This window comes from Engraulis encrasicolus, chromosome 20 (assembly GCF_034702125.1).
Source record: "Engraulis encrasicolus isolate BLACKSEA-1 chromosome 20, IST_EnEncr_1.0, whole genome shotgun sequence".
In the NCBI taxonomy this organism is placed as follows: Eukaryota; Metazoa; Chordata; class Actinopteri; order Clupeiformes; family Engraulidae; genus Engraulis; species Engraulis encrasicolus.
Window position 1 is genome coordinate 42,859,357 of NC_085876.1, and position 22,612 is coordinate 42,881,968.

A 22,612-nucleotide genomic window follows, 5' to 3' on the forward strand; every position below is an offset into this window, starting at 1 on the left:
TCATCCAGCGCTACCTCCCGTCACTGCAGACCAGGTCCAAGTGGCACAAGGACCCATCGCAGCTGCAGCCGGGAACCGTCGTGATGGTGGTGGACCCCCAACTGCCAAGGGCCCTGTGGCCTGTTGGTCGTGTCACCAGCGTCATCCCAGGGACCGACGGACGAGTCCGCACTGCTGTCGTCAAGGTGAAGGAGAAGACCTACACCAGGCCCGTGGCACGCCTCGTTGCTCTTCCTGACCTTCCTGACATGGACACTCGTCAGCCCTTCCACAAGTGACAAATTTGATGGGACAAATTTGGGGGCGGCTGTGACAAAGGGTCTGACTATGTGCCAGATTGATATTTAGTAGTATGAGAATCAGCCAATCAGAGCGCACCTCCTCCGAGCAGGCACGTGAACGATGCCTCTCTCAGTAATATTCCAGAAAGTTTGGAGCGAGGTCGCCATGTTTTACTGCTTCATCCATATGCTTAGTTAGCAGTTTATTTCTTTACCTTGTGTCTTGTGTGCGTCCAGAACTGTAAGTACAAGTGCTTATTTGTTGTTTATATGTTTCATTGTGTAGTATTACGCAGGATTTATGTGTAGACATTGTTTAATGTCAATCGCGGAAGTAAACTTTTACCGCGAGTTATTATGCGCGAGGTAACCGCGAGGTTTACAATGTAACAGTTTATCTGCCGTCGTGATATTCTGTGTATTCATGCTTATAGGGTTGAGATATGTGTATAACGGATATTTGTAATGATTATTGAGTAGATTATGAGGGGAAACAGTGGCGTTTTGACCTGCTATATTTCTGACTATTAATGGAGCATTTTGGGTTTAGCTTATTGTAGGCTGTGCTATTGCATATCTGTCTGTGAAGCTATATGGATGCTAATTTCTTATAGCACTGTATTTAGGAGTAATTATTCTCCTATGTTATTTCTGTTTCCCTTTCAGAAACCACACACACACATACAGATAATGACACAACTGTGTAATTACTGATTTATTATTTAATAAATACCCAATCCCTCTGGAACATCTTCTTCTTCAAGTGCATTCTTACCGATGCCCCACAGTGGCTACAACTTTCCGTAAAGAACTATCATTCATCATAACAGGTATACTGTATCCACATCAAAAAGGGGTAACAGGCAGCGTGGTAGCAAGTCTCGCACGGCAAGACAGTGACACAGGCTTGATTAGCAGCTATGTGACACTCCCGCTGTTGCGTTGGTTGTGCGAAAAAGCAAACAAAAAGCAAAAAAAAGCAAAGAAAAACAAAAAGACAAAGAAACAAAAAGAGGGGGAAAAAATCCACACTGTAGCATTTGCATGCAAAAGGATCAAAGGAAAGACAATGCTATTGATCAGTTCTAGAAGCCAGAACTGTTCTATTCTGTCGTCATGCCAATGCAGAAGAAAAGAAGAAGAGAAGAGGAGAGAGGAGGAGAAAAAAAAGGCTTATTATCAGCAGGTGAGATGTAGCAGAGGCCTTTGAGGTCGAGGCATCAAGCGAGGTGTGTGTGTGTGTGTGTGTGTGTGTGTGTGTGTGTGTGTGTGTGTGTGTGTGTGTGTGTGTGTGTGTGTGTGTGTGTGTGTGTGTGTGTGTGTGTGTGTGTGTGTGTGTGTGTTATAGGAGAAAGGAAGTTACCTCAGGTACAAAGACCTTCAGCTATCGTGTGATATGAGGGATTCACCAGTCTCTTTTCACCCTCCACGTTCGTTCGCACAGTAGGGTATGAGACAGGGGGTGGGGTGAACAGGCATTAAAGAAAGAAAGAAAGAAAGAAAGAAAGAAAGAAAGAAAGAAAGAAAGAAAGAAAGAAAGAAAGAAAGAAAGAAAGAAAGAAAGGTGGGAGGGTGACACACACCCCACCCCACCCATCACATCACATCCAGAAACTCAGCCCTGCTTCCACCTTCATACTGTAGGTACAACTCAGAGGAACACACGCAGGGAAATACAGTATGCCTGATGTTCCTGCCAAGTTTTGCACACTACGAGAGTGGATCTGTGTGTATCTGTGTGTGTGTGTGTGTGTGTGTGTGTGTGTGTGTGTGTGTGTGTGTGTGTGTGTGTGTGTGTGTGTGTGTGTGTGTGTGTGTGTGTGTGTGTGTGTGTGTGTGTGTGTGTGTGTGTGTGTGTGTGATATAACAGATGTTTCTCCTCCTGAATGGTCCAAGACTGAGGGGTTCCTGCTGAGAGGCTGGCTGGAGAGGGATGGGCAGCAGAGTGAGGAGATGCTACTGCATTGCTGTGGTGATTGAGTGAGAGAGTAGAGAGGTGGTCTGAAGGACAGGAGAGAGAGAGAGAGAGAGAGAGAGAGAGAGAGAGAGAGAGAGAGAGAGAGAGAGAGAGAGAGAGACAGACAGACAGACAGAAAGAGACAGAGAGAGAGAGAGAGAGAGAGAGAGAGAGAGAGAGAGAGAGAGAGAGAGAGAGAGAGAGAGAGAGAGAGAGAGAGACAGACAGAGAGATAGATAGAGAGGTGGAAGATGAAAGATCAAAAGAAAAAGTGTGTGTATGTATATGTAGATAACTGTGTGAGAAAGAGAAGAGAGAGGGGGGTGGGGAGGGGGGTTCAGGAGCCATGCCAAAGCCTTGCTGTTCCCCACTGTTTCGCCCTTCCTTATCTTTCGCTGACGTCTCCCAAGGCAGCAGCATTGACCACAGGCTGCCTTGATGGGGTGTGAAAGGGGAAACTGTGAGGGAGTGACCTGATCATCATTAGTAGGGGTTGTTGTGAGTGTGCTCTAACTCAGTGTTTCCCAACCAGGGGTACGTGTACCACTAGGGGTACGCGAGCACACTGCAGGGGGTACTTGGAAAAATGTTACTACTACGACAAATGTATGGAGCAGGCACATTAGGACAGAGAAAGTGATATAGAACAGTAATTATGGGGTACTCATGGCACAACTTAGGGGCTTAGGGGTTACGCGAGACAAAAAAGGTTGGGAAACACTGCTCTAACTTAGTGTAGCGGTCAGAGCCTCAGGTTAGTAATCCAGAAGGCCTGGGGTTCGTTTCTTGAAACCGAAGTTGCTTACTACATTAGCTACTTTGTTGTTTTCAATGCATTTTCCCATTGGCAACTATTGAAGTTGCTAACAGGCTAACAACTTCTCTTTTGAGAAATGCACCCCTGGATTGGAGTCTCGGCTAGGGATGCAAATTATCGATTTATTCATTCATTGTTAGTTGATTGACCTTACCGATCAACCTCACCGATCGACGGAATATTTGACAATATTTTATGGCTCATTTTACCAGAGGATAACAAAGCTGCCTAATAAATCATGCACACCTGATATAGGGTATTGGACTCCGTGGATCACACCCTCTCTCATTACACAAATGTGCATTATCTTGGAATACTTAAATCTAATAGTTTTTTCATATTCATACAGCTTGTAGTTTAAAAATGTGCATAAAACGGATGTAAATGGAAAAATTAACCCCACCTGGGGAATTATAGAACTCGCAAAACATTCAGACTTATGTCTAAGCCAATGCCCTTTGGTTCACACCAGGGCAATGCTGTGTAGCGAAGGAGAGTAAAGTTGCCCAGCCGGGACTCGAACCCGGACCCTCTGGGGTAGTAAACTGGGGCTCTGACCGCTACACCAAAGAGCCAGGTTCATTTGGCATGACAGTCAGTCAGAACACACCTGCCTTTGCAAAGAAAAGCTTTTCTTAATCAGCCAGCCCAGTGCTGGAGCTGAAATACTGGGAACTAATGTGCCGCTTGCCCTTCAACTGTGCGGATTCCTACCAATGATGTGAGGCTATCAGACAGAAGCCACTGTATTGCCACATAAACGATAAATCACAGGTCGGTTAGGAAAAAAGCAATCCCTTCTTTTTCAGTGTAAACTCGTGCCTGGCCGGTGTGGAAAAGCCTAGTCATACGGTAGGGACACAGACGCGAATTTGGCCAAGCGAAGCGAACTTCGCCATTCATTCCTATGAGAGAGGCGAAGGCAAGTGAAAACAAGTGAACAGGAGCAAAATTATTAAATCAAGTGTAATATTATGCAAATGAGGAGCAAATTCTCCTGCGGTGGCCCAATCAAATCAGCAACATAACTGTTCCATTCCTTTTGATTCGCCGCAACGACCTGATGACTGTTGAGCTGCCCGAATAGAACACTGAATTTTGCCTCTCTCGTTTCGCCTGCTATGTGTCCCTACTGATAGTCTATAGCAGTGTTTCTCAACAGGGAGAGAGATGAGGAAGAGAGATGAACAGAGCACACAACAGGGGTGCCGCGAATACGTGGCTGATAAATAAATTATGTAATATAATACATATTTGTCTAAATACGTTGACAACTTCTCCGCTTTCTGGAACCGCCGAAACCTCTTCGCACGAGATGGAAGGCACTTAAACAGAGCTGGTGCTCGTCTCCTCGCGACCAACCTAGAGCTGACCCTCGAAGCCCATCGGTCCTTGGATTGACTAACAGGTGTTTTAAATCCAAAGCACTACACCAACTTAGACACTGCGTGCCCAACAGAGAGTACTCCACTAGCTATCCACACTGTCACTACCCGTAGGAAAGCTCGCAGATGTAGACCCTCTGGTTGTGTACACAACAACCTAATTACGATTGCACCTGAACGCATAAACAATAGCTCTACTACTTTGAATGTTAATGCTGCATTACTTAACGTGCAGTCCTTGACCAACAAAAGCTTCGTAGTAAACCAGCTGGTCTCGGACAAAAACATAAGCTTCATGCTTCTTACCGAAACATGGCTTAAAGACGACGGGGCGGCTACTTTTATTGAGGCTTGCCCTTCCGATTACAAATTCCTTCACGCCCCGAGACCAAATAAACGAGGCGGAGGCGTAGCCATACTTTTCTCCAACAAATTTAATTGTACTAAGATGAATCTGGGCTCTTTCTCTTCATTTGAATACATGGCAATGAGGGTCCAAGCAAACCTCAAACTGATTATTATTGTTCTGTACCGTCCACCGAAATTCTCTTCGTCATTTCTATCTGATTTCTCCACCTTCATGTCAGACGTACTTACTAACTATGATAAAGCAATAATTGCTGGCGACTTTAATATCCACGTAAATAAATCAGATGACGCAATAGCCAAGTCTTTCTTAGACACATTAAATGGATTCGGTCTCGTCCAGAATGTCACTGAACAGCCTACCCATCGGAAAGGCAACACACTTGACCTTGTTATTTCACATGCGCTTGATATCAACAATATATCGGTCACGGACGTCGGCCTCTCCGACCACCACTGTGTGTTTTTTGATTTTGACATTTCAACACAAATTAGCACACCCAACAATGTCATTCACAGACGACGCATTAATGCCTCTGCTGAGCTTAAGATTTCAGACCTCATCAAATCGGGCGACCTACTAAATGGTCACTGCACACCCGATGAAATGGTTGATAGCTTCAACAACAACTTAAGAGGAATTCTAGATAACATAGCTCCAATTAGAACGACGACAAGGACCAGAGCTAGGTATTCACCTTGGATGAATGACTCACTTAGAGCCTTAAAAAGAAAATGCAGAGTAACCGAGCGTCTTTGGAGGAAAACTAAATTAGAAGTCCATAGACAATCCCTTAGGGATGAGATCTCCTCCTACAATAATGCGGTACGCTCAGAGAGAAAAGCATATTTTTCCAAAATCATAACAGACAACCAGCATAATGCGAAAGTTCTTTTTTCCACTATTGACCACCTGCTTAATCCAACACATAGCAATAACAACCTAAATGCAGCATCACATGCCAAGTGCGAGGAATTTGCTAGATTTTTTAATAAAAAGATTGCCGACATTAGAGAAGGCATCCAAGGTGGAAACGCAGCAATCTCTGTCGCCCACTCATGCTATACACCGAGGGGAGGGTTAAACCCCCCTAGGAGACCTGAGAGCTTCCAAAAGTTTTGTCCAATTACAGAGGACGACCTCTGTAAAATAGTCAGGGAAAGTAAGCAGTCTACCTGCAGCCTTGACGCGATCCCCACACATCTGCTAAAAAACATACTTGGTTGCTTAGCAGCACCTTTACTGCAAATTGTTAACACCTCTATGCTTACAGGCATTTTTCCAAGCTCATTCAAAACAGCCATGGTAAAGCCACTCCTAAAAAAGACAAATTTAGATCAGAATTCTTTAAACAACTACAGACCTATATCAAACCTCCCCTTTATAAGCAAGGTACTAGAAAAAGTTGTATTTAAACAGCTTAATCAACATCTGGCTGGGAATGATATCTTGGAAAAATTCCAATCAGGCTTTAGAGCCAACCATAGCACCGAAACAGCACTAACCAAAATAATAAGTGATCTTAGGCTCAGCACTGCCGCAAACAAAGTTTCAGCACTTATCCTCCTCGACCTCAGTGCCGCCTTTGACACGATAGACCACAACATACTAATTGACCGCCTTGAATCTTGGGTAGGCTTGTCCGGTCACGTCTTAGAGTGGTTCAAAACATATATTACAGGAAGGCAGTTTTTTGTCACCATCGGAGAACACGTCTCCAACAAGTATGATGTGCCTTTTGGAGTTGCTCAGGGTAGTTGCTTGGGCCCTCTCCTCTTCTCTCTCTATATGTCGCCCCTGGGCTCCATCATCAGAGAGCACAATGTTGATTTTCATAGCTATGCCGATGACACTCAACTATATATCTCTGTCGAGCCTAGCCAAACCACTGCCATTCATGCCTTGACTAAATGCATGTCTGCCATCACAGATTGGATGAACAGTAACTTCCTAAAATTAAATGAGGATAAAACTGAAGTGTTGCTCATTGGGCCTAAGGAAAAACGTGCAAAACTCCACTCAAGCCTAGGTGACCTAAGCATACACATTAAAGATAAGGTTACTAGCCTAGGTGTGGTCATAGACTCGGATTTGAGCTTTGAGCCTCACATCAACAAGATAACAAAATCTGCTTTTTTCCATCTTAGAAATGTTAACAAAGTGCGCGGCTTGGCCCCCCAACAAGACGCTGAGAAACTTATTCATGCCTTTGTCACCAGTAGGATAGACTACTGCAATGCTCTCTTCTCTGGTCTCCCAAAAAAATTAATTGACAAATTGCAACTCATTCAAAATTCTGCGGCAAGAATCCTAACAAGAACCAGAATGAGAGAGCACATCTCTCCTGTCTTGGCAGACCTGCACTGGTTACCTGTCTCTTACAGAATCGACTTTAAGATTCTGCTCACAGTATTTAAAGCATTAAATGGACTTGCCCCTAGCTATATCTCAGACATGCTCTCTTTTTATGCCCCTGCTCGAGCTCTCAGGTCCACTGATGCCAAGCTGCTAAGGACCCCCCACCCCCCGCAGAAGAAGATCGGCGACGCCGCGTTTGCCTGCTATGCGCCCAAGAGATGGAACGCCCTCCCCATCGAGATTCGATCAACCACCTCCGTCGACTCCTTTAAGAAGCAGCTGAAGACCCACCTCTTCATCCTTGCCAACTCCTAGCTGCCAAGGCGTCATAGTGTCCCAGCTGCCGCAGCGCCCTTACCACTCGCAACCAGCCCTGGCAGGGGGCTCCCCTAGGTGGCCGCTGGTCTCTGCCTGAGGTTTCTTCCTGACTATAGGGGGTCTTTTTTTTCTCAGACTTCACTGAGCTTTTTTTTCCCCCTTACAAACTATGAATCAAGCGAAAGGGAGTTTTTCCTCACCCCTGATGCCACCAGGGGCCGCACCTGAGCGCCCAATCTCTGTGTGACTATCTATGACTTATGATAGGCCCAGCCACTATGGACCTTACACATCTAAGAATCCTGGTCCTATCATACGTTGACCTTATGACTCTACATTCTCTGTCTATCTCTTCTTCCTCTGCCTTCCTGCTTTTTCTGCCTCTCCTCTATACCTCTCCTTTTAAATCTATCTCTAAAAATGTTTTTTTTTCCATTTGTTAAGCACTTTGAGTTACATGCCTTGTATGAAACAGTGCTATACAAATACAATTATTATTATTATTATTATTAAATTGATAAGTTAATGCTAAACAGTGGAATCTTTCATCTGCCATTTACGCACAATAAAGTAAATATAGGTCGCTGCAACTTCGAACGTAGGTCGTGTGACATCTCCAAATGTGTTACTTTTCTAAGCTTGTGTGGTATCGGATGCAATGCCATATTACAGCTTGTTGGTTTGGGGTGCCTTGCAATTTTTCATGAATTGAAAGGGTGCCTCGCCTAAAAAAAGGTTGAGAAACACTGGTCTAGAGCTGTAGGGAGGCAGTGGACATCTATTTCTGCCATTCCTTTCCAAAAGACAAATTAACAACAACAACAAAAAAACAGTTTCCACCATTTCTCCAATCTCACCTTCTCCACCCAGACTCCTGATCCCTCCTCTGGGCTCCAAAGGATCATGGTCTTGTCCATGGAAGCCGAGAGCAGGCTCAGTGGCTGTTGCAGCTTCCCGTCTGCAGGGGGAGACAAAGGGAACAAGTTGAAACACTAAGTGGAAATGTGTTTATTTGTTAGTAAGATAGGTGGTATCATAGTATAACCTGTAGTGAAATGTGCCTGCAGTCACAATAAAATGAGTCAAACAGCAGTTTTAATCATTTTATGTAAAAAAAAAAAGGGAGACATGTATTTTCAAAACCACAGTAGATTACATCAAAGGTTCTTATTCAAGACATGAAATTACCTAGAAAATCAAACATCCACGACACCCAGACAGGCAAACAAACACACACAAAAAACAAAACCCACAGAGGAACGTTCGCTCATATGGAACCCACTAGCACACAGAGCTAATGAGAGAGCTAATGAGAGATAGATGTGTGAGCCTTATAACTGACCTTTGATGTATGCTGGATGCCAGTGAACGCCATACACCCAGTTCTCATGGCCAGCCAACACGGTCTCCAGAGACACGGCGAAGACCGCACTGGAGCCTGGGGATGAAAGAGGAAACACACACGACAGACATCAGAGCCAGGAACCACCAACACAGCTCAGAGCACAGCAGAATACAGAACGACAGATACCAATAATTGCCATAATTGAAAAACCACACAAGTGTGCAATTGCTGAGGAAATATCTATGGTATGATTTTGCTTTGGTGATGCATTTCACAACGTTCATAATTTCTCCCCACCACCGCCGCCTTGTCTTCTTTGATATGAGCTTTAAAGGAATTCCTGATAATTGTCGAGTTCCCTGAAGGCTTTCTGTGGACACGTGCCACAGAGCAGCAGTCTGGGCAATTTTACAAAGATATTCCCTTCAGATGTCTCCAAGAAACGGCAAAAGGCCTGTGTTTCATTAGCCGTTACTCACAAGACACAACCACTCGGGGCCCTTTCAGTCTGTCAATCTTCCCTTCTAATAAAACTGATGGGGGAGAGGTTTTAAAAAAAAAAAACGCTTGACACACCAGCTCCATTAGCAGGTGCAATAAATTAGGTCCAGTCATTTTAAATATGACAAATGTCCACACAAGGAGAACTGATTTGGATGATGGATGGAAAATGTCAACTAATGAAATAAAAAAACACAGCACACAAAAAACAAGAGTGGAATTGGAGGAAGGCTTTAGAAATTATGTGTTTTTTCTTTTTCAGAACTCAATCTCTCTTTTTCAGAGGCTTTGAGATCCCATTTTTTATCTTGTTTCCAAATGTTTGAGAACCCTCTCTCTCTTTCTCAGTCTTTCAGACCCAATTTTCATTTCTTTTTCAAAGGTTTCGAGAACCATTTCTATCTTCTTTTCTGAGCATTCGAGAACCCTTTCTTTCTCCATTTCCTCCATCTTCATTCTTCATCTCCCATCAGTGCAGTACAGTTGTGTGCCAGATTAAAGATCATTTGTCTTTATCAGGGGTGATGGTGAAAAAAAATCCTGAGCCTGAACTTTTTTCCCTGCTCTAACGACGACGACAGGATACTGCATAGTGACGTAACGTAGGCCTATTTTGACACATTATTAAAACATTTAATAACCTGTGTATGACCATTCAAGCCTGATAGTAGAAGAAATCCTTGAACCTGTAACACTTTCTGAGATAAGAATAACCTAATGGCTAATTATTATCAATGTTTTTATTTTTGCAAACTCTGTCAAGCCTGAAATCAGGCATGGAGCCTGAATACTATCAGCCCTGCTTTATCCAATGTTTTCAGAACCCTTTCTCTCTTCCTTAGAAGCTTTGAGGGACGCGGTGGCTGAAAGAGCCCAATACACGGTACCATTACGCTAGAGATATTAACAGGGTGTCTACAGGTTTGACCAAGTCAAAATTAAGAGAAAGGGCACACACAGACTGACTGACTGACTGACTGACTCGTTGGCTGACACACACAGGCACCCACACACCCACACACACGCGCGCGCATGCACACACACGCACACACACAGGCATGCGCTCGCTCGCTCGCTCGCTCGCTCGCGCACTCGCTCGCGCACTCGCGCTCGCGCACACACACAGGCATGCGCTCGCTCGCTCGCTCGCGCACTCGCTCGCGCACACACACACACACACACACACACAGAGAATTGTCTTGTAAGCAACTAAAGTACGCTAGAGACATTATAGACAGAGATAAGTCATTCGAGTTCTTTTCCGGTATCGACTTTGTGTCGGGGGAACGCCCCCTAAAGAGACACAGTGTTTTGCACTGGGTGGGCGTGTTTTGAATCCTCTTTATTACTCTACCCTCTTTGATTACGTCGGCGACGCGGGTTCGAGTCCGACCCGAGGTCCTTAGCTGGTCCTCTCTCGCTCTCTCTCTCTCTCTCTCTCTCTCTCTCTCTCTCTCTCTCTCGCTCTCTCTCTCTCTCTCTCTCTCTCTCTCTCTCTCTCGCTCTCTCTCTCTCTCTCTCTCGCTCTCTTTCTCTCTCTCTCTCTCTCTCTCTCGCTCTCTTTCTCTCGCTCTCTTTCTCTCGCTCTCTCTCTCGCTCTCTTTCTCGCTCTCTCTCTCTCTCTCTCTCGCTCTCGCTCTCTCTCTCTCTCTCGCTCTCGCTCTCGCTCTCTCTCTCTCTCTCTCATTTCCTGTCACTCATTTCCTCTCTTTCCTGTCCTGAATAAAGGCGTAAAAAGCCCAAACACCACACATTTTAAAAAAGAAAAAGTTTTGAGAACTTTCTGAAAACTTTCTAGTATCTTTCTCAAAGGCTTGGAGAACCCCCTTCTTTGTCCTCTCTCCTCTATTATCTGCCAGTGCAGTGAGTCCATCAGGGCAGTGTAGTACGTGCAGTACCGTTGTGTGCCACTTGAAAGAGGTCCTCCTTGAGCCTCAGGGCTGGTTCCCCCTGGCCTGCCTCTGCCTCTGCCTCTGCCTCCAGGGATTGGGGCGGCTCGGCCTTGGCAAACAGCCTCCACAGCCGGATCAGACAGTCCTGAGCACAGCTGGCCAGCAGCAGCTCTCCATCTGCAGAAAACACACACACACACACACAGACACACACACACACACACACACACACAGACACACACACACACACAGACACACACACACACACAGACACACACACACACACACACACACACACACACACACACACACACACACACACACACACACACACACACACACACACACACACACACACACACACACACACACACACAGACACACACACACACACATATACACACAAAAAAGAGGTGTGATGAGAGGGAGACAAGAAAGGATATACCATCAGGGAGACGTAGAGAGGGAGGGAGGATGAGCTAGATGTATAGACAGACAGACAGACAGACAGACAGACAGATAGACGGATAGATGGATAGATGGATAGATGGATAGATGGATGGATGGATAGATGGATGGATGGATAGATGGATGGATAGATAGAGACATGGAGGACACCACACTGCACTGCACTCACGCAGACTCACAGTTACGGTAGGGACACATACACGCGAATTTGCAAACTTTGCCATTCATTCCTATGAGAGAGGCGAAGGCAAGCGATGGCAAGCGAAAGCAAGCGAACAGAAGCGAAGCGAAGCGAAATTATTAAAGAAAGTTTAATGTTATGCAAACGAGGAGCGAATTTGCCTGCCGCGGCCCAATCAATTCAACAACATAACTGTTCCATTCCATTTGATTTGCCGCGACGACCTGATGACGGCTGGATTTCGCCTCTCTTCGCTTCGCTTGCTTCGCCTCCTATGTGTCCCTACCATTATGCTCAAAATGTAAGGTTTTGTGTGCTGCCATCTCTATCAGATCATTCTGTGAATATTAATGTGAATTAACTGGCGATTAACCAAACAAATCACAACAGGTCCCCTTTTATTTTTTAGGCCCTCTATACGCTTGCTGCAGGAGACATGTTCACAGGCACGTTTCATGCACGAACGCGTTGCCATGTGTATTTCATGTCAATTTTTCACGTGTCAGATACTGCATGTAGACACGTACGTTCGATGCAATACCAAAATCGCTGGGGGAGGGGCGCTGTGGAGCAGCGCGCTAAGCCCCCCATATTTGGGCTTGCATGCCCACGGGGACCCCGGTTCGAGTCCGGCCGGGGTCATTTCCCGATCCCACCCCGTCTCTCTGTCCCACTTACTTCCGGTCACCATCTCAGACGGTCCTATCAAATAAAGGCATAAAAAGCCCCTAATAATATATTTAAAAAAATAAAAATAAAAAATAAAACGCTGGGGGCGATGGTAAAAAAAGACTACACAGTTCCACGCGAGTGTTTCCGGTGAAAACGTTGATGCCGGCAACTTTTCAAGAGCATCTCATTGAGCTTGTCCGAAATTACAAACATTTTTTACGATCACGCTTCCCCGCTGTACTTTGATAAAGGAGTGTCCAAATATAGCAGCAATAGCATCGTCTCCTCCTCCTCGTCCAATGGGTCCATCTTTTATGTTTTGTTTACCTTACAGTCTGTGGTTCCAGTTTCCGAATCGCTCTCTGGCCCCTGGAGGATACAGTAGGCCTATTGTGCGTATTGCTCTTGTGCCTCTAAAGTAGCCTAAGTATGTGCCTTTAAACAAAGGAATGTCTAGGATGGGATGTTCACTTGATTCCGCTCCTGTCCCAAAATGGACATGTGGGGTAATGCGACGTGACAGCATCAGTTTTGGCTTCATTGTTAGTTTGGCTTATAATGTTGCCACTAGGGTACAACAAAGGAGGAGTGGGTGGAGTACGTACTTTCACTGAAGTGAAATTGAGGACATGCCAGACCTGAATGCACAATAAGACCCTTGGTTTGGGACAAAGACTAGGCTAGGTGAAGTACAGTAAGACGGTAATCTAAAGTAGTGGTTCTTAACCTTTTTTCTTAAAGTACCCCCTTAACTGTGCCCAAGACAAGCCAGGCACCCCCAACCCAAACTTCTACATGTATTTATGCACTAAAAATGATTGAATTACAATGATTATTGCTTGAGACATTAGTCAAAACCTTAATGTCTTTACATGGGGACCAAAACGTGTTTTAATTTGGTTTGGATTTGGCCCAGTTATAATGCTTACTACCAGAATTTTGGTCACAACCTCAACACAAACAAAATTCTGTGCACCCCCTGAAATCTCTGGCGCACCCCCAGGGGGTGCCCGCACCCCAGTTTAAGAACCACTGATCTAAGGGACGTGGAAGTGACGTAACCAAACTACAGTTGACGCGTGAACTAGTGGTCCTAAAAAAAGAACACTAAATGAAGATCCACTAAATGAAGACTCCTATTCCCCCAGCCATAAGTGGATAAGTAGACAATGAAGAGAGAAACACAGGAGGAGGTGGTGACAGCCAACAAAAAGGAAAAAAAGAAAAAGATCACTGTCTTCTATTCTCCTTTCCCCTCATCTTCCACTCTCAGTTCCTCGGCCATTGCTGGTTAGACAGATGGAGGAAGGGGTGGCGAGACAGACAAAAAAGAAAACGACAACCCCCCCTCTCTTCTCGTCACCTCATCTCCTGTCCTCTCTGTGTAATAGTCCTCTCCTTTTCTCTCTTTATCCATCCTCTCTGCTCACCTCCTCTCCTCCCTTCACCTACTCCTCCTTTCACCTACTCAGCGTTCTCTCGCCTCCTCTCCTCTCTATTCCTCTCCTCTCCTCTCCTCTCCTCCCGTCACCTACTCAGTGTTCTCTCACCTCCTCTCCTGACTTTTCCTGTCCTCTTTCCTCTCATCTTCTCCTCTCTTTACCTCTCCCGTCTCCCCTTTTCCTATCCTCTCTCCCCAATTCCTCTCCTCCCATCACCTACTCAGTGTTCTCTCGCCTCGCCTCACCTCGCCTCCCCTCTCCTCTCCTCTCCTCTCCCCTTCTCCCCCAGTCCTATCGCCTCCTCTCTTTTCCTGTCCTCTGTCCGCCTCTCCTCTTCTCTCTTCTTCTCTCCTATCTCCTCTTTCCCATCCTCCCCTCGTCTCCTCTCCTCTCCTCTTCTCCTCCAGTCCTATAGCCTCCTCTCTTTTCCTGTCCTCTGTCCTCCTCTCTTCTCTTGTCCTCTCCTATCTCCTTTTTACCCATCCTCTCTCTCCTCACCTCCTCTCTAGGGGTGTAAATAAAATCTAAATGTATCGATGCATCGGAAGCATCGGCCGGCGATTTAAGCGAATCGCATCGTATCGTGGGGCATTCTTAAGTATCGAAAATAATCGAATCGCTGGCCCCTGTGCAATGCCCTAGCTCCACAACACAATGGCAGTGGAAAAGTAATTGGAAAAAATCTAAATCGCATCGTATCGTGGGGATTTCTTAAGTATCGAAAGGAATCGAATCTCTGCTTTAAGAAATCGATACCGCATCGTATCGTCATGAAGGCTGTGATTTACACCCCTACTCCTCTCCACCCTTCACCTCCTCAGCGTTCTCCCGACTCCTCTCCTCTCTTCTCTCTTTTCCTCTCCTCTCCTCTCCTCTCCTCTCTTCTCTTCTCCTCTCCTCTCCTATCTCCTCTTTTCCCATCCTCCCGTCGTCTCTTGTTTGAATATTTCAGAGGGCCTGAGAGGTTTGTGGCTCCACATGCCCATCAGCCTGTGCCTGTTTCATGCATTATGAACACCACACAGCCGCCACCGAGGACTAACGCCAGTCAAATTAAAAAGACATCGCAGCGCCGGGCACAGGGCGCACGTACCACGTGGATGTGTGTGTGTGTGTGTGTGTGTGTGTGTGTGTGTGTGTGAGTGAGTGACGGCAAAAGTGAGAAAAAGTGAGGGAAAAACACACATGGGAAAAGGAGAGAAAGAGAGAGAGAGAGAGCGCGAGAGAGAGAGCGCGAGAGAGAGAGAGAGAGAGAGAGAGCGCGAGAGAGAGCGCAAGACGGAGGAAGAGAGATAGTGACCCTCCCCTCTTCTCTCCTCGTCTCTTCTCTTCTCTTTTTAATTGCGTGATCATTATTGGATGGCATGGTGGAAGTCGCAAAGAGGACCCGCCAGCTTCGCATTCGTTCAGGGCGGAGGAGTGCCGCGGGGCAAATTTAATAATAGCATACTGGATGGTGCGCGGGATAAACTTCACTTTGCTTTACAGAGCCATACATAGCAGTAGCAGCGGCCTCTTACACAATGCCTCTGGCAGCTCTGACGTATCGCAACGTCCCCAAAAATATTCCCACAGATTCAGCAGTTCCCGAGACGTTTAAATAATCGCGAAAGAATTAAGGCTCCATGTTGGCTGAAAATCAGGGAGGCGTCGCTGTCTTCTGGCGTGTGATGAACAGTGTGATGGGTTTTTCGACTTTTTTTTTTTTTTTTGCACAGTCTGTGAGAAATACTGAACTGTAAGCTGATAGCCTACTCTTCAAGTTTCCTCCAGCTTGTGGTTATGGAACTTGATTACCATGACTGCTTTTTTATGTGGTGACATCAGACGGATGGTATTGAAATGACTTTAAAAGCCATTCGCTACTCCAGGGGAAAGTCTCTCCACCTTACGTCAGTGTCAAACTAGTAAAGCCTATATATGCTTTCAACTCGCCACTTCATATATCACATTCACACTCCTCTTTTGCAAACAGACATAGACACATACACACAACCAAAATAGAGAGAGTACACAAAGTTATCTGGGTTTGGCTAATAGGCTACAGCAAACTACATGAAAAACATACCCAAAAACACTACCAACAAGCAAAACACACACACACCCTGAAAGACACAGACACAGACACAGACACAGACACAGACACAGACACAGACAGACAGACAGACAGACAGACAGACAGACAGACAGACAGACAGACACACACACACGCCAAGGCCCTACCTTTTGCGGCCCACTCCACTCCGCGTATCCAGTCCTCGTGACCCTGCAGAGACAGCACTCTCTGGAACTGCTCAGCAAAGCAAAGATTACAAGGCAATGAGTGTCTGTCCAGTGGTGTAGTCTACTTTTTTGTGGTGGGTATACTATATATTTGAGCATTTTTTGAAGTGACTGTACTGTAAATATTTGTGCCATTCTAAATAATGGGTCAATCAATTTTAAGTGGGTATACTGAAATCCCTAAAATGTTGAAGTGGGTATACTCCGTATACCCGCGTTCTACACCACTGTGTCTGTCCGTACATGACTGTTAGCAATGTGAATTATATTATTGAAAGAAAAATGCTCATCTGCACTCATTTGTAAGTCACTGGGTAAAAGCATCTGCTAAATGTAATGTAATGCAGTGTAATGTCATTGAAAAGGCTGCGTCTCACCTCATCCTTGTGCCGCACATAGATGTGGACCTTGCTGTCGTCTCCCCCGCAGGCCAGAACAGGTACTGCAAGCCAAGACACACCCCACTTACTCATCCTGACATTTCATTACCACCTGCGTTATTATAAGCCTGTTGTCACGAGCAACACTCACTGATGTGTCCCATCAAGAACACATTACAGCGTTATATCGAGGAAATCATTACAGGTTCGGTAAACGGTAATAAACTTTACAACCACTGCTACAACCGCAATGACCATTACAGGCGCTACGTTGACCAGCAAAAAATACAGGCCATACATTACAGAACATATAACAGTACTGGCTTCATCTTTACGTTAAAATACCCTCATTACAATCTTGTAATGAACTTGAAATGGACAAATTAGAATAATCAAGGACATGAACTTGTAGGAAAAATATAGGAAAGGTTGTTCAGAGCAGAAATGCTCTTGTGAAATACTTGCGATGAGCGTCATACATATAATGTTCAATATGTGACCCTTTTAGAAGAGGTCACTCTGGAAAGAGCTGATGGGTGGAGAGGAGAGGAGATGAGAGAAAGGAAAAGGGAGGAGAGGAGAGGAGAGGAGAGGAGAGGAGAGAAGAGAGGAGAGGAGAGGAGAGGAGAGAAAGGAGAGGAGAGGAGAGGAGAGGAGAGGAGAGGAGAGGAGAGGAGAGGAGAGGAGAGGAGAGGAGAGGAGAGGAGGAGAGAAAAGGGAGTGAAGTGGTAGAGAGGAGAGGCAGAGAAGAGCAGAGAAAGAAAGAGCGAGAGAGAGAGAGAGAGAGAGAGAGAGAGAGAGACTAGAGGAGACAACACCTCTGAACAGCAGCTGACATGTAGGCTACGGTCTGAGACATTACATTACATTACACTACATTATTCTTAGCTGACGCTTTCATTTATTCAAAGCGACTTACAACTACTATTTTTCAGGGTATTGGTTACAGTCCCTGGAGCAATGTGGGGTTAGGTCATAGAGGTAGAAAATAACACTAGAGAGGACACAGCAATTTGCGACAGCACTGGGAAATGGCAGCTGGAGCTTCCTAACTTCTGTAGGTAGTGTAGGTACCTTCGGGCAATGCAAGTCAATGGAGAACACGCCCACCCCTGTCAAAAAATTGACTAAAACTGTGTGAATATGAAGTAACACATTAATTAAACACCAGATTTGAAATGGCAGGTTAAATATCTACTAAAATCATATGAGTTGATAAAATACATTAAAAAATCTAATTATGTATTTTATTAACATAGTTAGCAACACACTTCAACTATTGTCCTTGTGTAGTGTGTTGGTGGACATTTTCACATGATTAAGCCATTTTTGACAGAGGTGAGCCTCGTTCTCCGTTAATTTCCAGTTCTCTGATCTACCTACAGATAATGGCCGCTACAGATTGCCGTAAAAAGGGGGGCGGGGTCCTCTCTAGTGTTATTTTCTACCTCTATGGGTTAGGTGCCTTTCTCGAGGGCCCTTCAGCCATTGGTTGGTGGTTTTGGTAGAGGTCAGGGGGGATTCGAACCGGCAACCCCTAGATTGAAAGAACAACTCTTTAACCACTAGGCCATGGCTGACCAGGTTACATGCTAAGGAGCGGAGCAGATGGCTTCTCCTTCATGACACACTGTAATCTACACAGAACTGAACAGCAGCAATGGAGATGGATGACCTGATGAGGTGATGAGGAGAGAGAGAGAGAGAGAGAGAGAGAGAGAGAGAGAGAGAGAGAGAGAGAGAGAGAGAGAGATTACCTCGGCTGCCTGGCAACAGTGCCAAGGAGACATCCATCATGAATCCACTCCCAAAAGACAGCGTCTGAAGGCATTCCACTACAGATGACACACACACGCACACACACACACACACACACACACACACACACACACACACACACACACACACACACACACACACACACACACACACACACACACACACACACACACACACACACACACACACACTTCATTTAGAGTGCAATTAAGTCACGACATGTCTGAAAAAATGATTGTGAGTTGCTCCTGTGAACAAAACAATTATTCTGAACCCCATACCACTGTGCTCCCTTAGTGCTTGGATCAACTACACCGAGGGGGCAATATTGTGTTTTCTGGCTGTGGTATGGTTAATGACATCTGTCAAAGCTTGAGTTACAATATGCGACCTTGCCTCCTCCACTTGCGCTTGTCTCCTCGTCCCGCCTCCTGGCCCCTCCTCCGTGGAGAAAACAATAAAGTTTCCCAGCTGTCAACCTAGCCACAACAACTTTTGAGGGACTGTTTTTCATTCACCATCCCAATTGCAAATGAGAAAAAGACTCTACAATTGAGCTTTTGCAAGATATTGAAATATAATGCTGTTGTCAGTGATGTCATCATGACATATTACTTCCTGGTACGAGGAGACAAGCAAGTGGAGGAGGCAAGTGGAGGAGGCAAGGTCGCATATTGTAACGCACTCAAAGCTTCCCAGAGACGCAGAGGGTGCATCCCAATATGCGACCTTGCTTCCTCCACTTGTGCTTGTGGCCTCGCCACGCCTCCTGGCCCCTCCTCCGTGGAGAAAACAATAAAGTTTCCCAGCTGTCAGCCTAGCCAAAATAATTTTTGGGGGACTATTCTTCATTCATCATCCAATTTGCAAATGAGAAAATGACTTTACAATTGCGCTTTTGCAAGATATTGAATTCATTTTCCGTTGTCAGTGACATCATCATGAGATCACAAGCAGGCAAGTGAGCAAGGGAGGAGGGAAGTCCGCATATTGGACTCCACTCAGAGGAAGGAGAAGCTGAGTGCCACACGAGGGTAACTGGATGAAGGTAGAGTATGTGTGAGCAAACCTGACAGACAGAACTACAGACAGAAACATATTCTAAATCTCCTGTTTCTATGACTAGGACAATGCGATCAGCAAAGTAGTTTACAGGGCAATAACCGCACTACCGTAGTTATTTTGCATTGTTTTAAAATCAAGACTCTCTATACTATAGAGTCTATAGGGAGTGTCATGATTAACAGTTTTAACATTTTGTTTGAGAGCTTTATTGGTTCATATTACAATAATGGAGTTTGAAACGGTTGCTCTTAACCCAAAATCACACCCCAGTTTCAGCATTTCTCCACCAAACAGCAACAACACATGAAAATATAGTAAATATTGTAAATATAACACGAGTATAAGTCTAATGTAGGACAAAAAACAACCTCTGACAGACAGATGGAGACGGCATAGCCGTAGACAAGCATAATTCAAGTAAATGTGTCCTTACAGCAGCTGTCCAGTAGGTGTCAGGCTAGACAACAAATTGCACAGAGCTATGAGACTGCCATACACCTCTCACCAGAAACTCATTCTAATAGCTCAGGAGATTTTTTTCCTTTTCTTGTTGTGTCTAATTACATTTTCTAGTACTGTCTGAAAGCTATTCATTATGCAACTTTGTTTTCTAATTATGTTTTATCAAATGCCAGAATCTTCAACTTTTTATAAGAACTGTAAAATCTTTGTGTTTTATTTTTTTCCATGTTGTACTACTTGTGATTTTTTTTTCATGAACCTCATCTGGCAGGTGCGCTGGAGATGACCCATAGGTCACTAATCAGAAGAAACTACAACATCTCTGCACTTTGATCATTTCGCTTTAACTTAATTCTATGCATTACACTTCTGTCTTAGAGCTTCATCAGATAAATCTTTTATGTTATACAGTGCCAAGTGGCAAACAGGTTTTAGCCTGATTATCATCGAATTTCAAATCTCTTCGAGACTTGGTCTGACCAAGATCATAACAATTAACATTTCCCCAATGGCATGGTCGACCTGCCTCCCTTGGTTTGCTAATGGTTGTATGCTTCCCTACAAAGTGGGAGGAGTTCACGATCTTTTGGGAGCCAAGAAACAATCTTGCACTGCTCTTGGCCTGACTAGAGGCAACTCTGAAGGGGTTGCGTCACTAGGAGGGCCAGTGTTGCCAGATTGGACGGGTGCCCGCCCAATTGAGCTACTTTGGATGAGCATCTGCGGGTAAAATGGGAAAAAATTGGCCATTTGGTGTTTTTGTCATGCCGTTTTGGGCCCATAGAAGTCAATGTAATTTGTTGAATTCGGGCGGAATTTAGCGCATTTTGGCGTTTTTTGAGAAGCTTTTGGGGGGAGGGATTTGGTCAGACACATCTGGCAACACTGAGGAGGGCACGGCTTGGAAAAACGGGTTTACCTTTCCCTACTCCCTCTTCTCTGAGCCACAGCTTCACCGTGGAGTCCGAGGCCACAGAGGCGATGAGTAGCCGAGCACCGCCGTCCAGGTAGATCGCATCCACAGCACACACGGGAGCCGTGTGCCCAACGCACTTCACCTGGGAAGGGGCCTGCGACGCGTGCAGAGACAAACACACACACACCATACTGTATTACACAAAGTACTGCCACACTGCAACCCATGGCTGTCTGTACTTGTGTGTGTGCCTTGCGGAGAGGAAGGGAGAGAAGCGCAGAGCTAAGAGAGAGAGAGCAATAGAGTGAGAGGGAGAAGAGCCGAACAGCAGCTATAAAGGTGGATGAGGTGATGAGGTGATGAGGTGTGCGTGTGCGTGTGTGAGTGAGTGAGTGAGTGAGTGAGTGAGTGAGTGAGTGAGTGAGTGAGTGAGTGAGTGTGTGAGTGTGTGAGTGAGTGTGTGAGAGAGAGAGAGAGAGAGAGAGAGAGAGAGAGAGAGAGCTTCGACATTGCCACACACAGCTGTCAAAACAGCTATCAAAAAGCTATCAAACAGCTTCCTAGGCGGAGGTCTGCACTCTCTGAGCGCATTCCTTACTGTAAAGGATATTCACATTTGCGGTATCTATTGTAACCCATGTTCCTGTTTCTGTCTTGCCTAATATGAATTCCTCAAACAGACCTAATTTGTTGAGATCTAAAAGTTGGAAGGAATAGGGGCTGACATACCTGTGTGACCGCATTCGTCCATACTATGACGTTGTTATCAGAGGCTCCTGACACCAACTCTGTTTCAGGTCCTGTGGCGGAAGATAGGCATCATGTTGAGGGCAACTGAGGTCAGCGGGCCATTAGGCCTACTGTCAGATGCTGATGTTATTTGATATGTCAACTCACCACCGTCCTCACGCTTCACCCACTGAACAGCATTCACCCGAGCAGTGTGTCCATTCAGAATACCGACTGTTATTCTCTCCTTCATGAAAGACACAAGCCGTGAAAGACAAATAATATCGAGTTTTCAAATTAGACATCTGTTCTGCATCTGTGCTTGTGACGCTTTGTAGCATATTCCACGTTACGAATGCATTAGACGGCTAACTAACCATAATTTGCACTCCAGTGTATGTATTTGATATCAGTGAAATACTAGTTCACAGTCAGAGAGTTTCTAGAGCGACCGTGACACAGCGATCGGGTATTCAAGACTCTGGTAGGTTATATATTCGTTTTCACATTTGTAGAAAAGTGAGACGGTGTTGATAGTGATGTCATTCTTTAACGGACCAGCAGTAGACTATGCTGCATATCATGGCAATAATAGACACAGTAAACGAATATTTACCGGAGGGTTATACAGAGCCACAGAATGACAGGTTCCGAAAGCAATTAAGCCGCTTTTACTCCAAGATACAACGTTAGGAGTGCGATTTGCACAACATGCGACATGGCATGTTTGTATTACGGGCGCCGCCATCTTGGATGGAACTATGGTGTAACACACGTGCTGTACGGAGGAAACAAGAATGCAGAGCTTCAACAGTTCCGTGGTAGGCTATTTCTACAAGGATACAATGATGTTTATTTGTCATATACATAGAGACATTTTTGTGTCTCATGTCATGACAGGAATTATATTAGGAGATAGTTAATTACTATTAGGAGTGGATCACAGTGGATTGTGATTAAGCATTTATATGATCTCTACAAAGATTTGCTATACAAAAATGGCCAATGTAAAGA

The 22,612-nt window shown here is 45.2% G+C and overlaps 1 protein-coding gene across 1 annotated transcript in view; it reads right to left on the reverse strand.

Moving 5' to 3' along the window:
* elp2 (elongator acetyltransferase complex subunit 2) overlaps window positions 1–22,387 on the reverse strand; it is an 81,840-nt gene extending 59,453 nt beyond the window's left edge. The window contains exons 1-10 of the mRNA XM_063185967.1: window positions 22,215–22,387; window positions 21,767–21,845; window positions 21,599–21,669; window positions 20,873–21,023; window positions 18,405–18,482; window positions 16,645–16,709; window positions 16,208–16,274; window positions 11,228–11,398; window positions 8,826–8,921; window positions 8,341–8,441 (exon numbers count right to left, since the gene is read on the reverse strand). Coding sequence (XP_063042037.1) covers window positions 8,341–8,441; window positions 8,826–8,921; window positions 11,228–11,398; window positions 16,208–16,274; window positions 16,645–16,709; window positions 18,405–18,482; window positions 20,873–21,023; window positions 21,599–21,669; window positions 21,767–21,845; window positions 22,215–22,346 — 1,011 coding nt within the window. The 5' untranslated portion in view covers window positions 22,347–22,387. The remainder of the gene's footprint in view (window positions 1–8,340; window positions 8,442–8,825; window positions 8,922–11,227; window positions 11,399–16,207; window positions 16,275–16,644; window positions 16,710–18,404; window positions 18,483–20,872; window positions 21,024–21,598; window positions 21,670–21,766; window positions 21,846–22,214) is intronic.
* Between the last annotated feature and the right edge of the window lie 225 nt (window positions 22,388–22,612).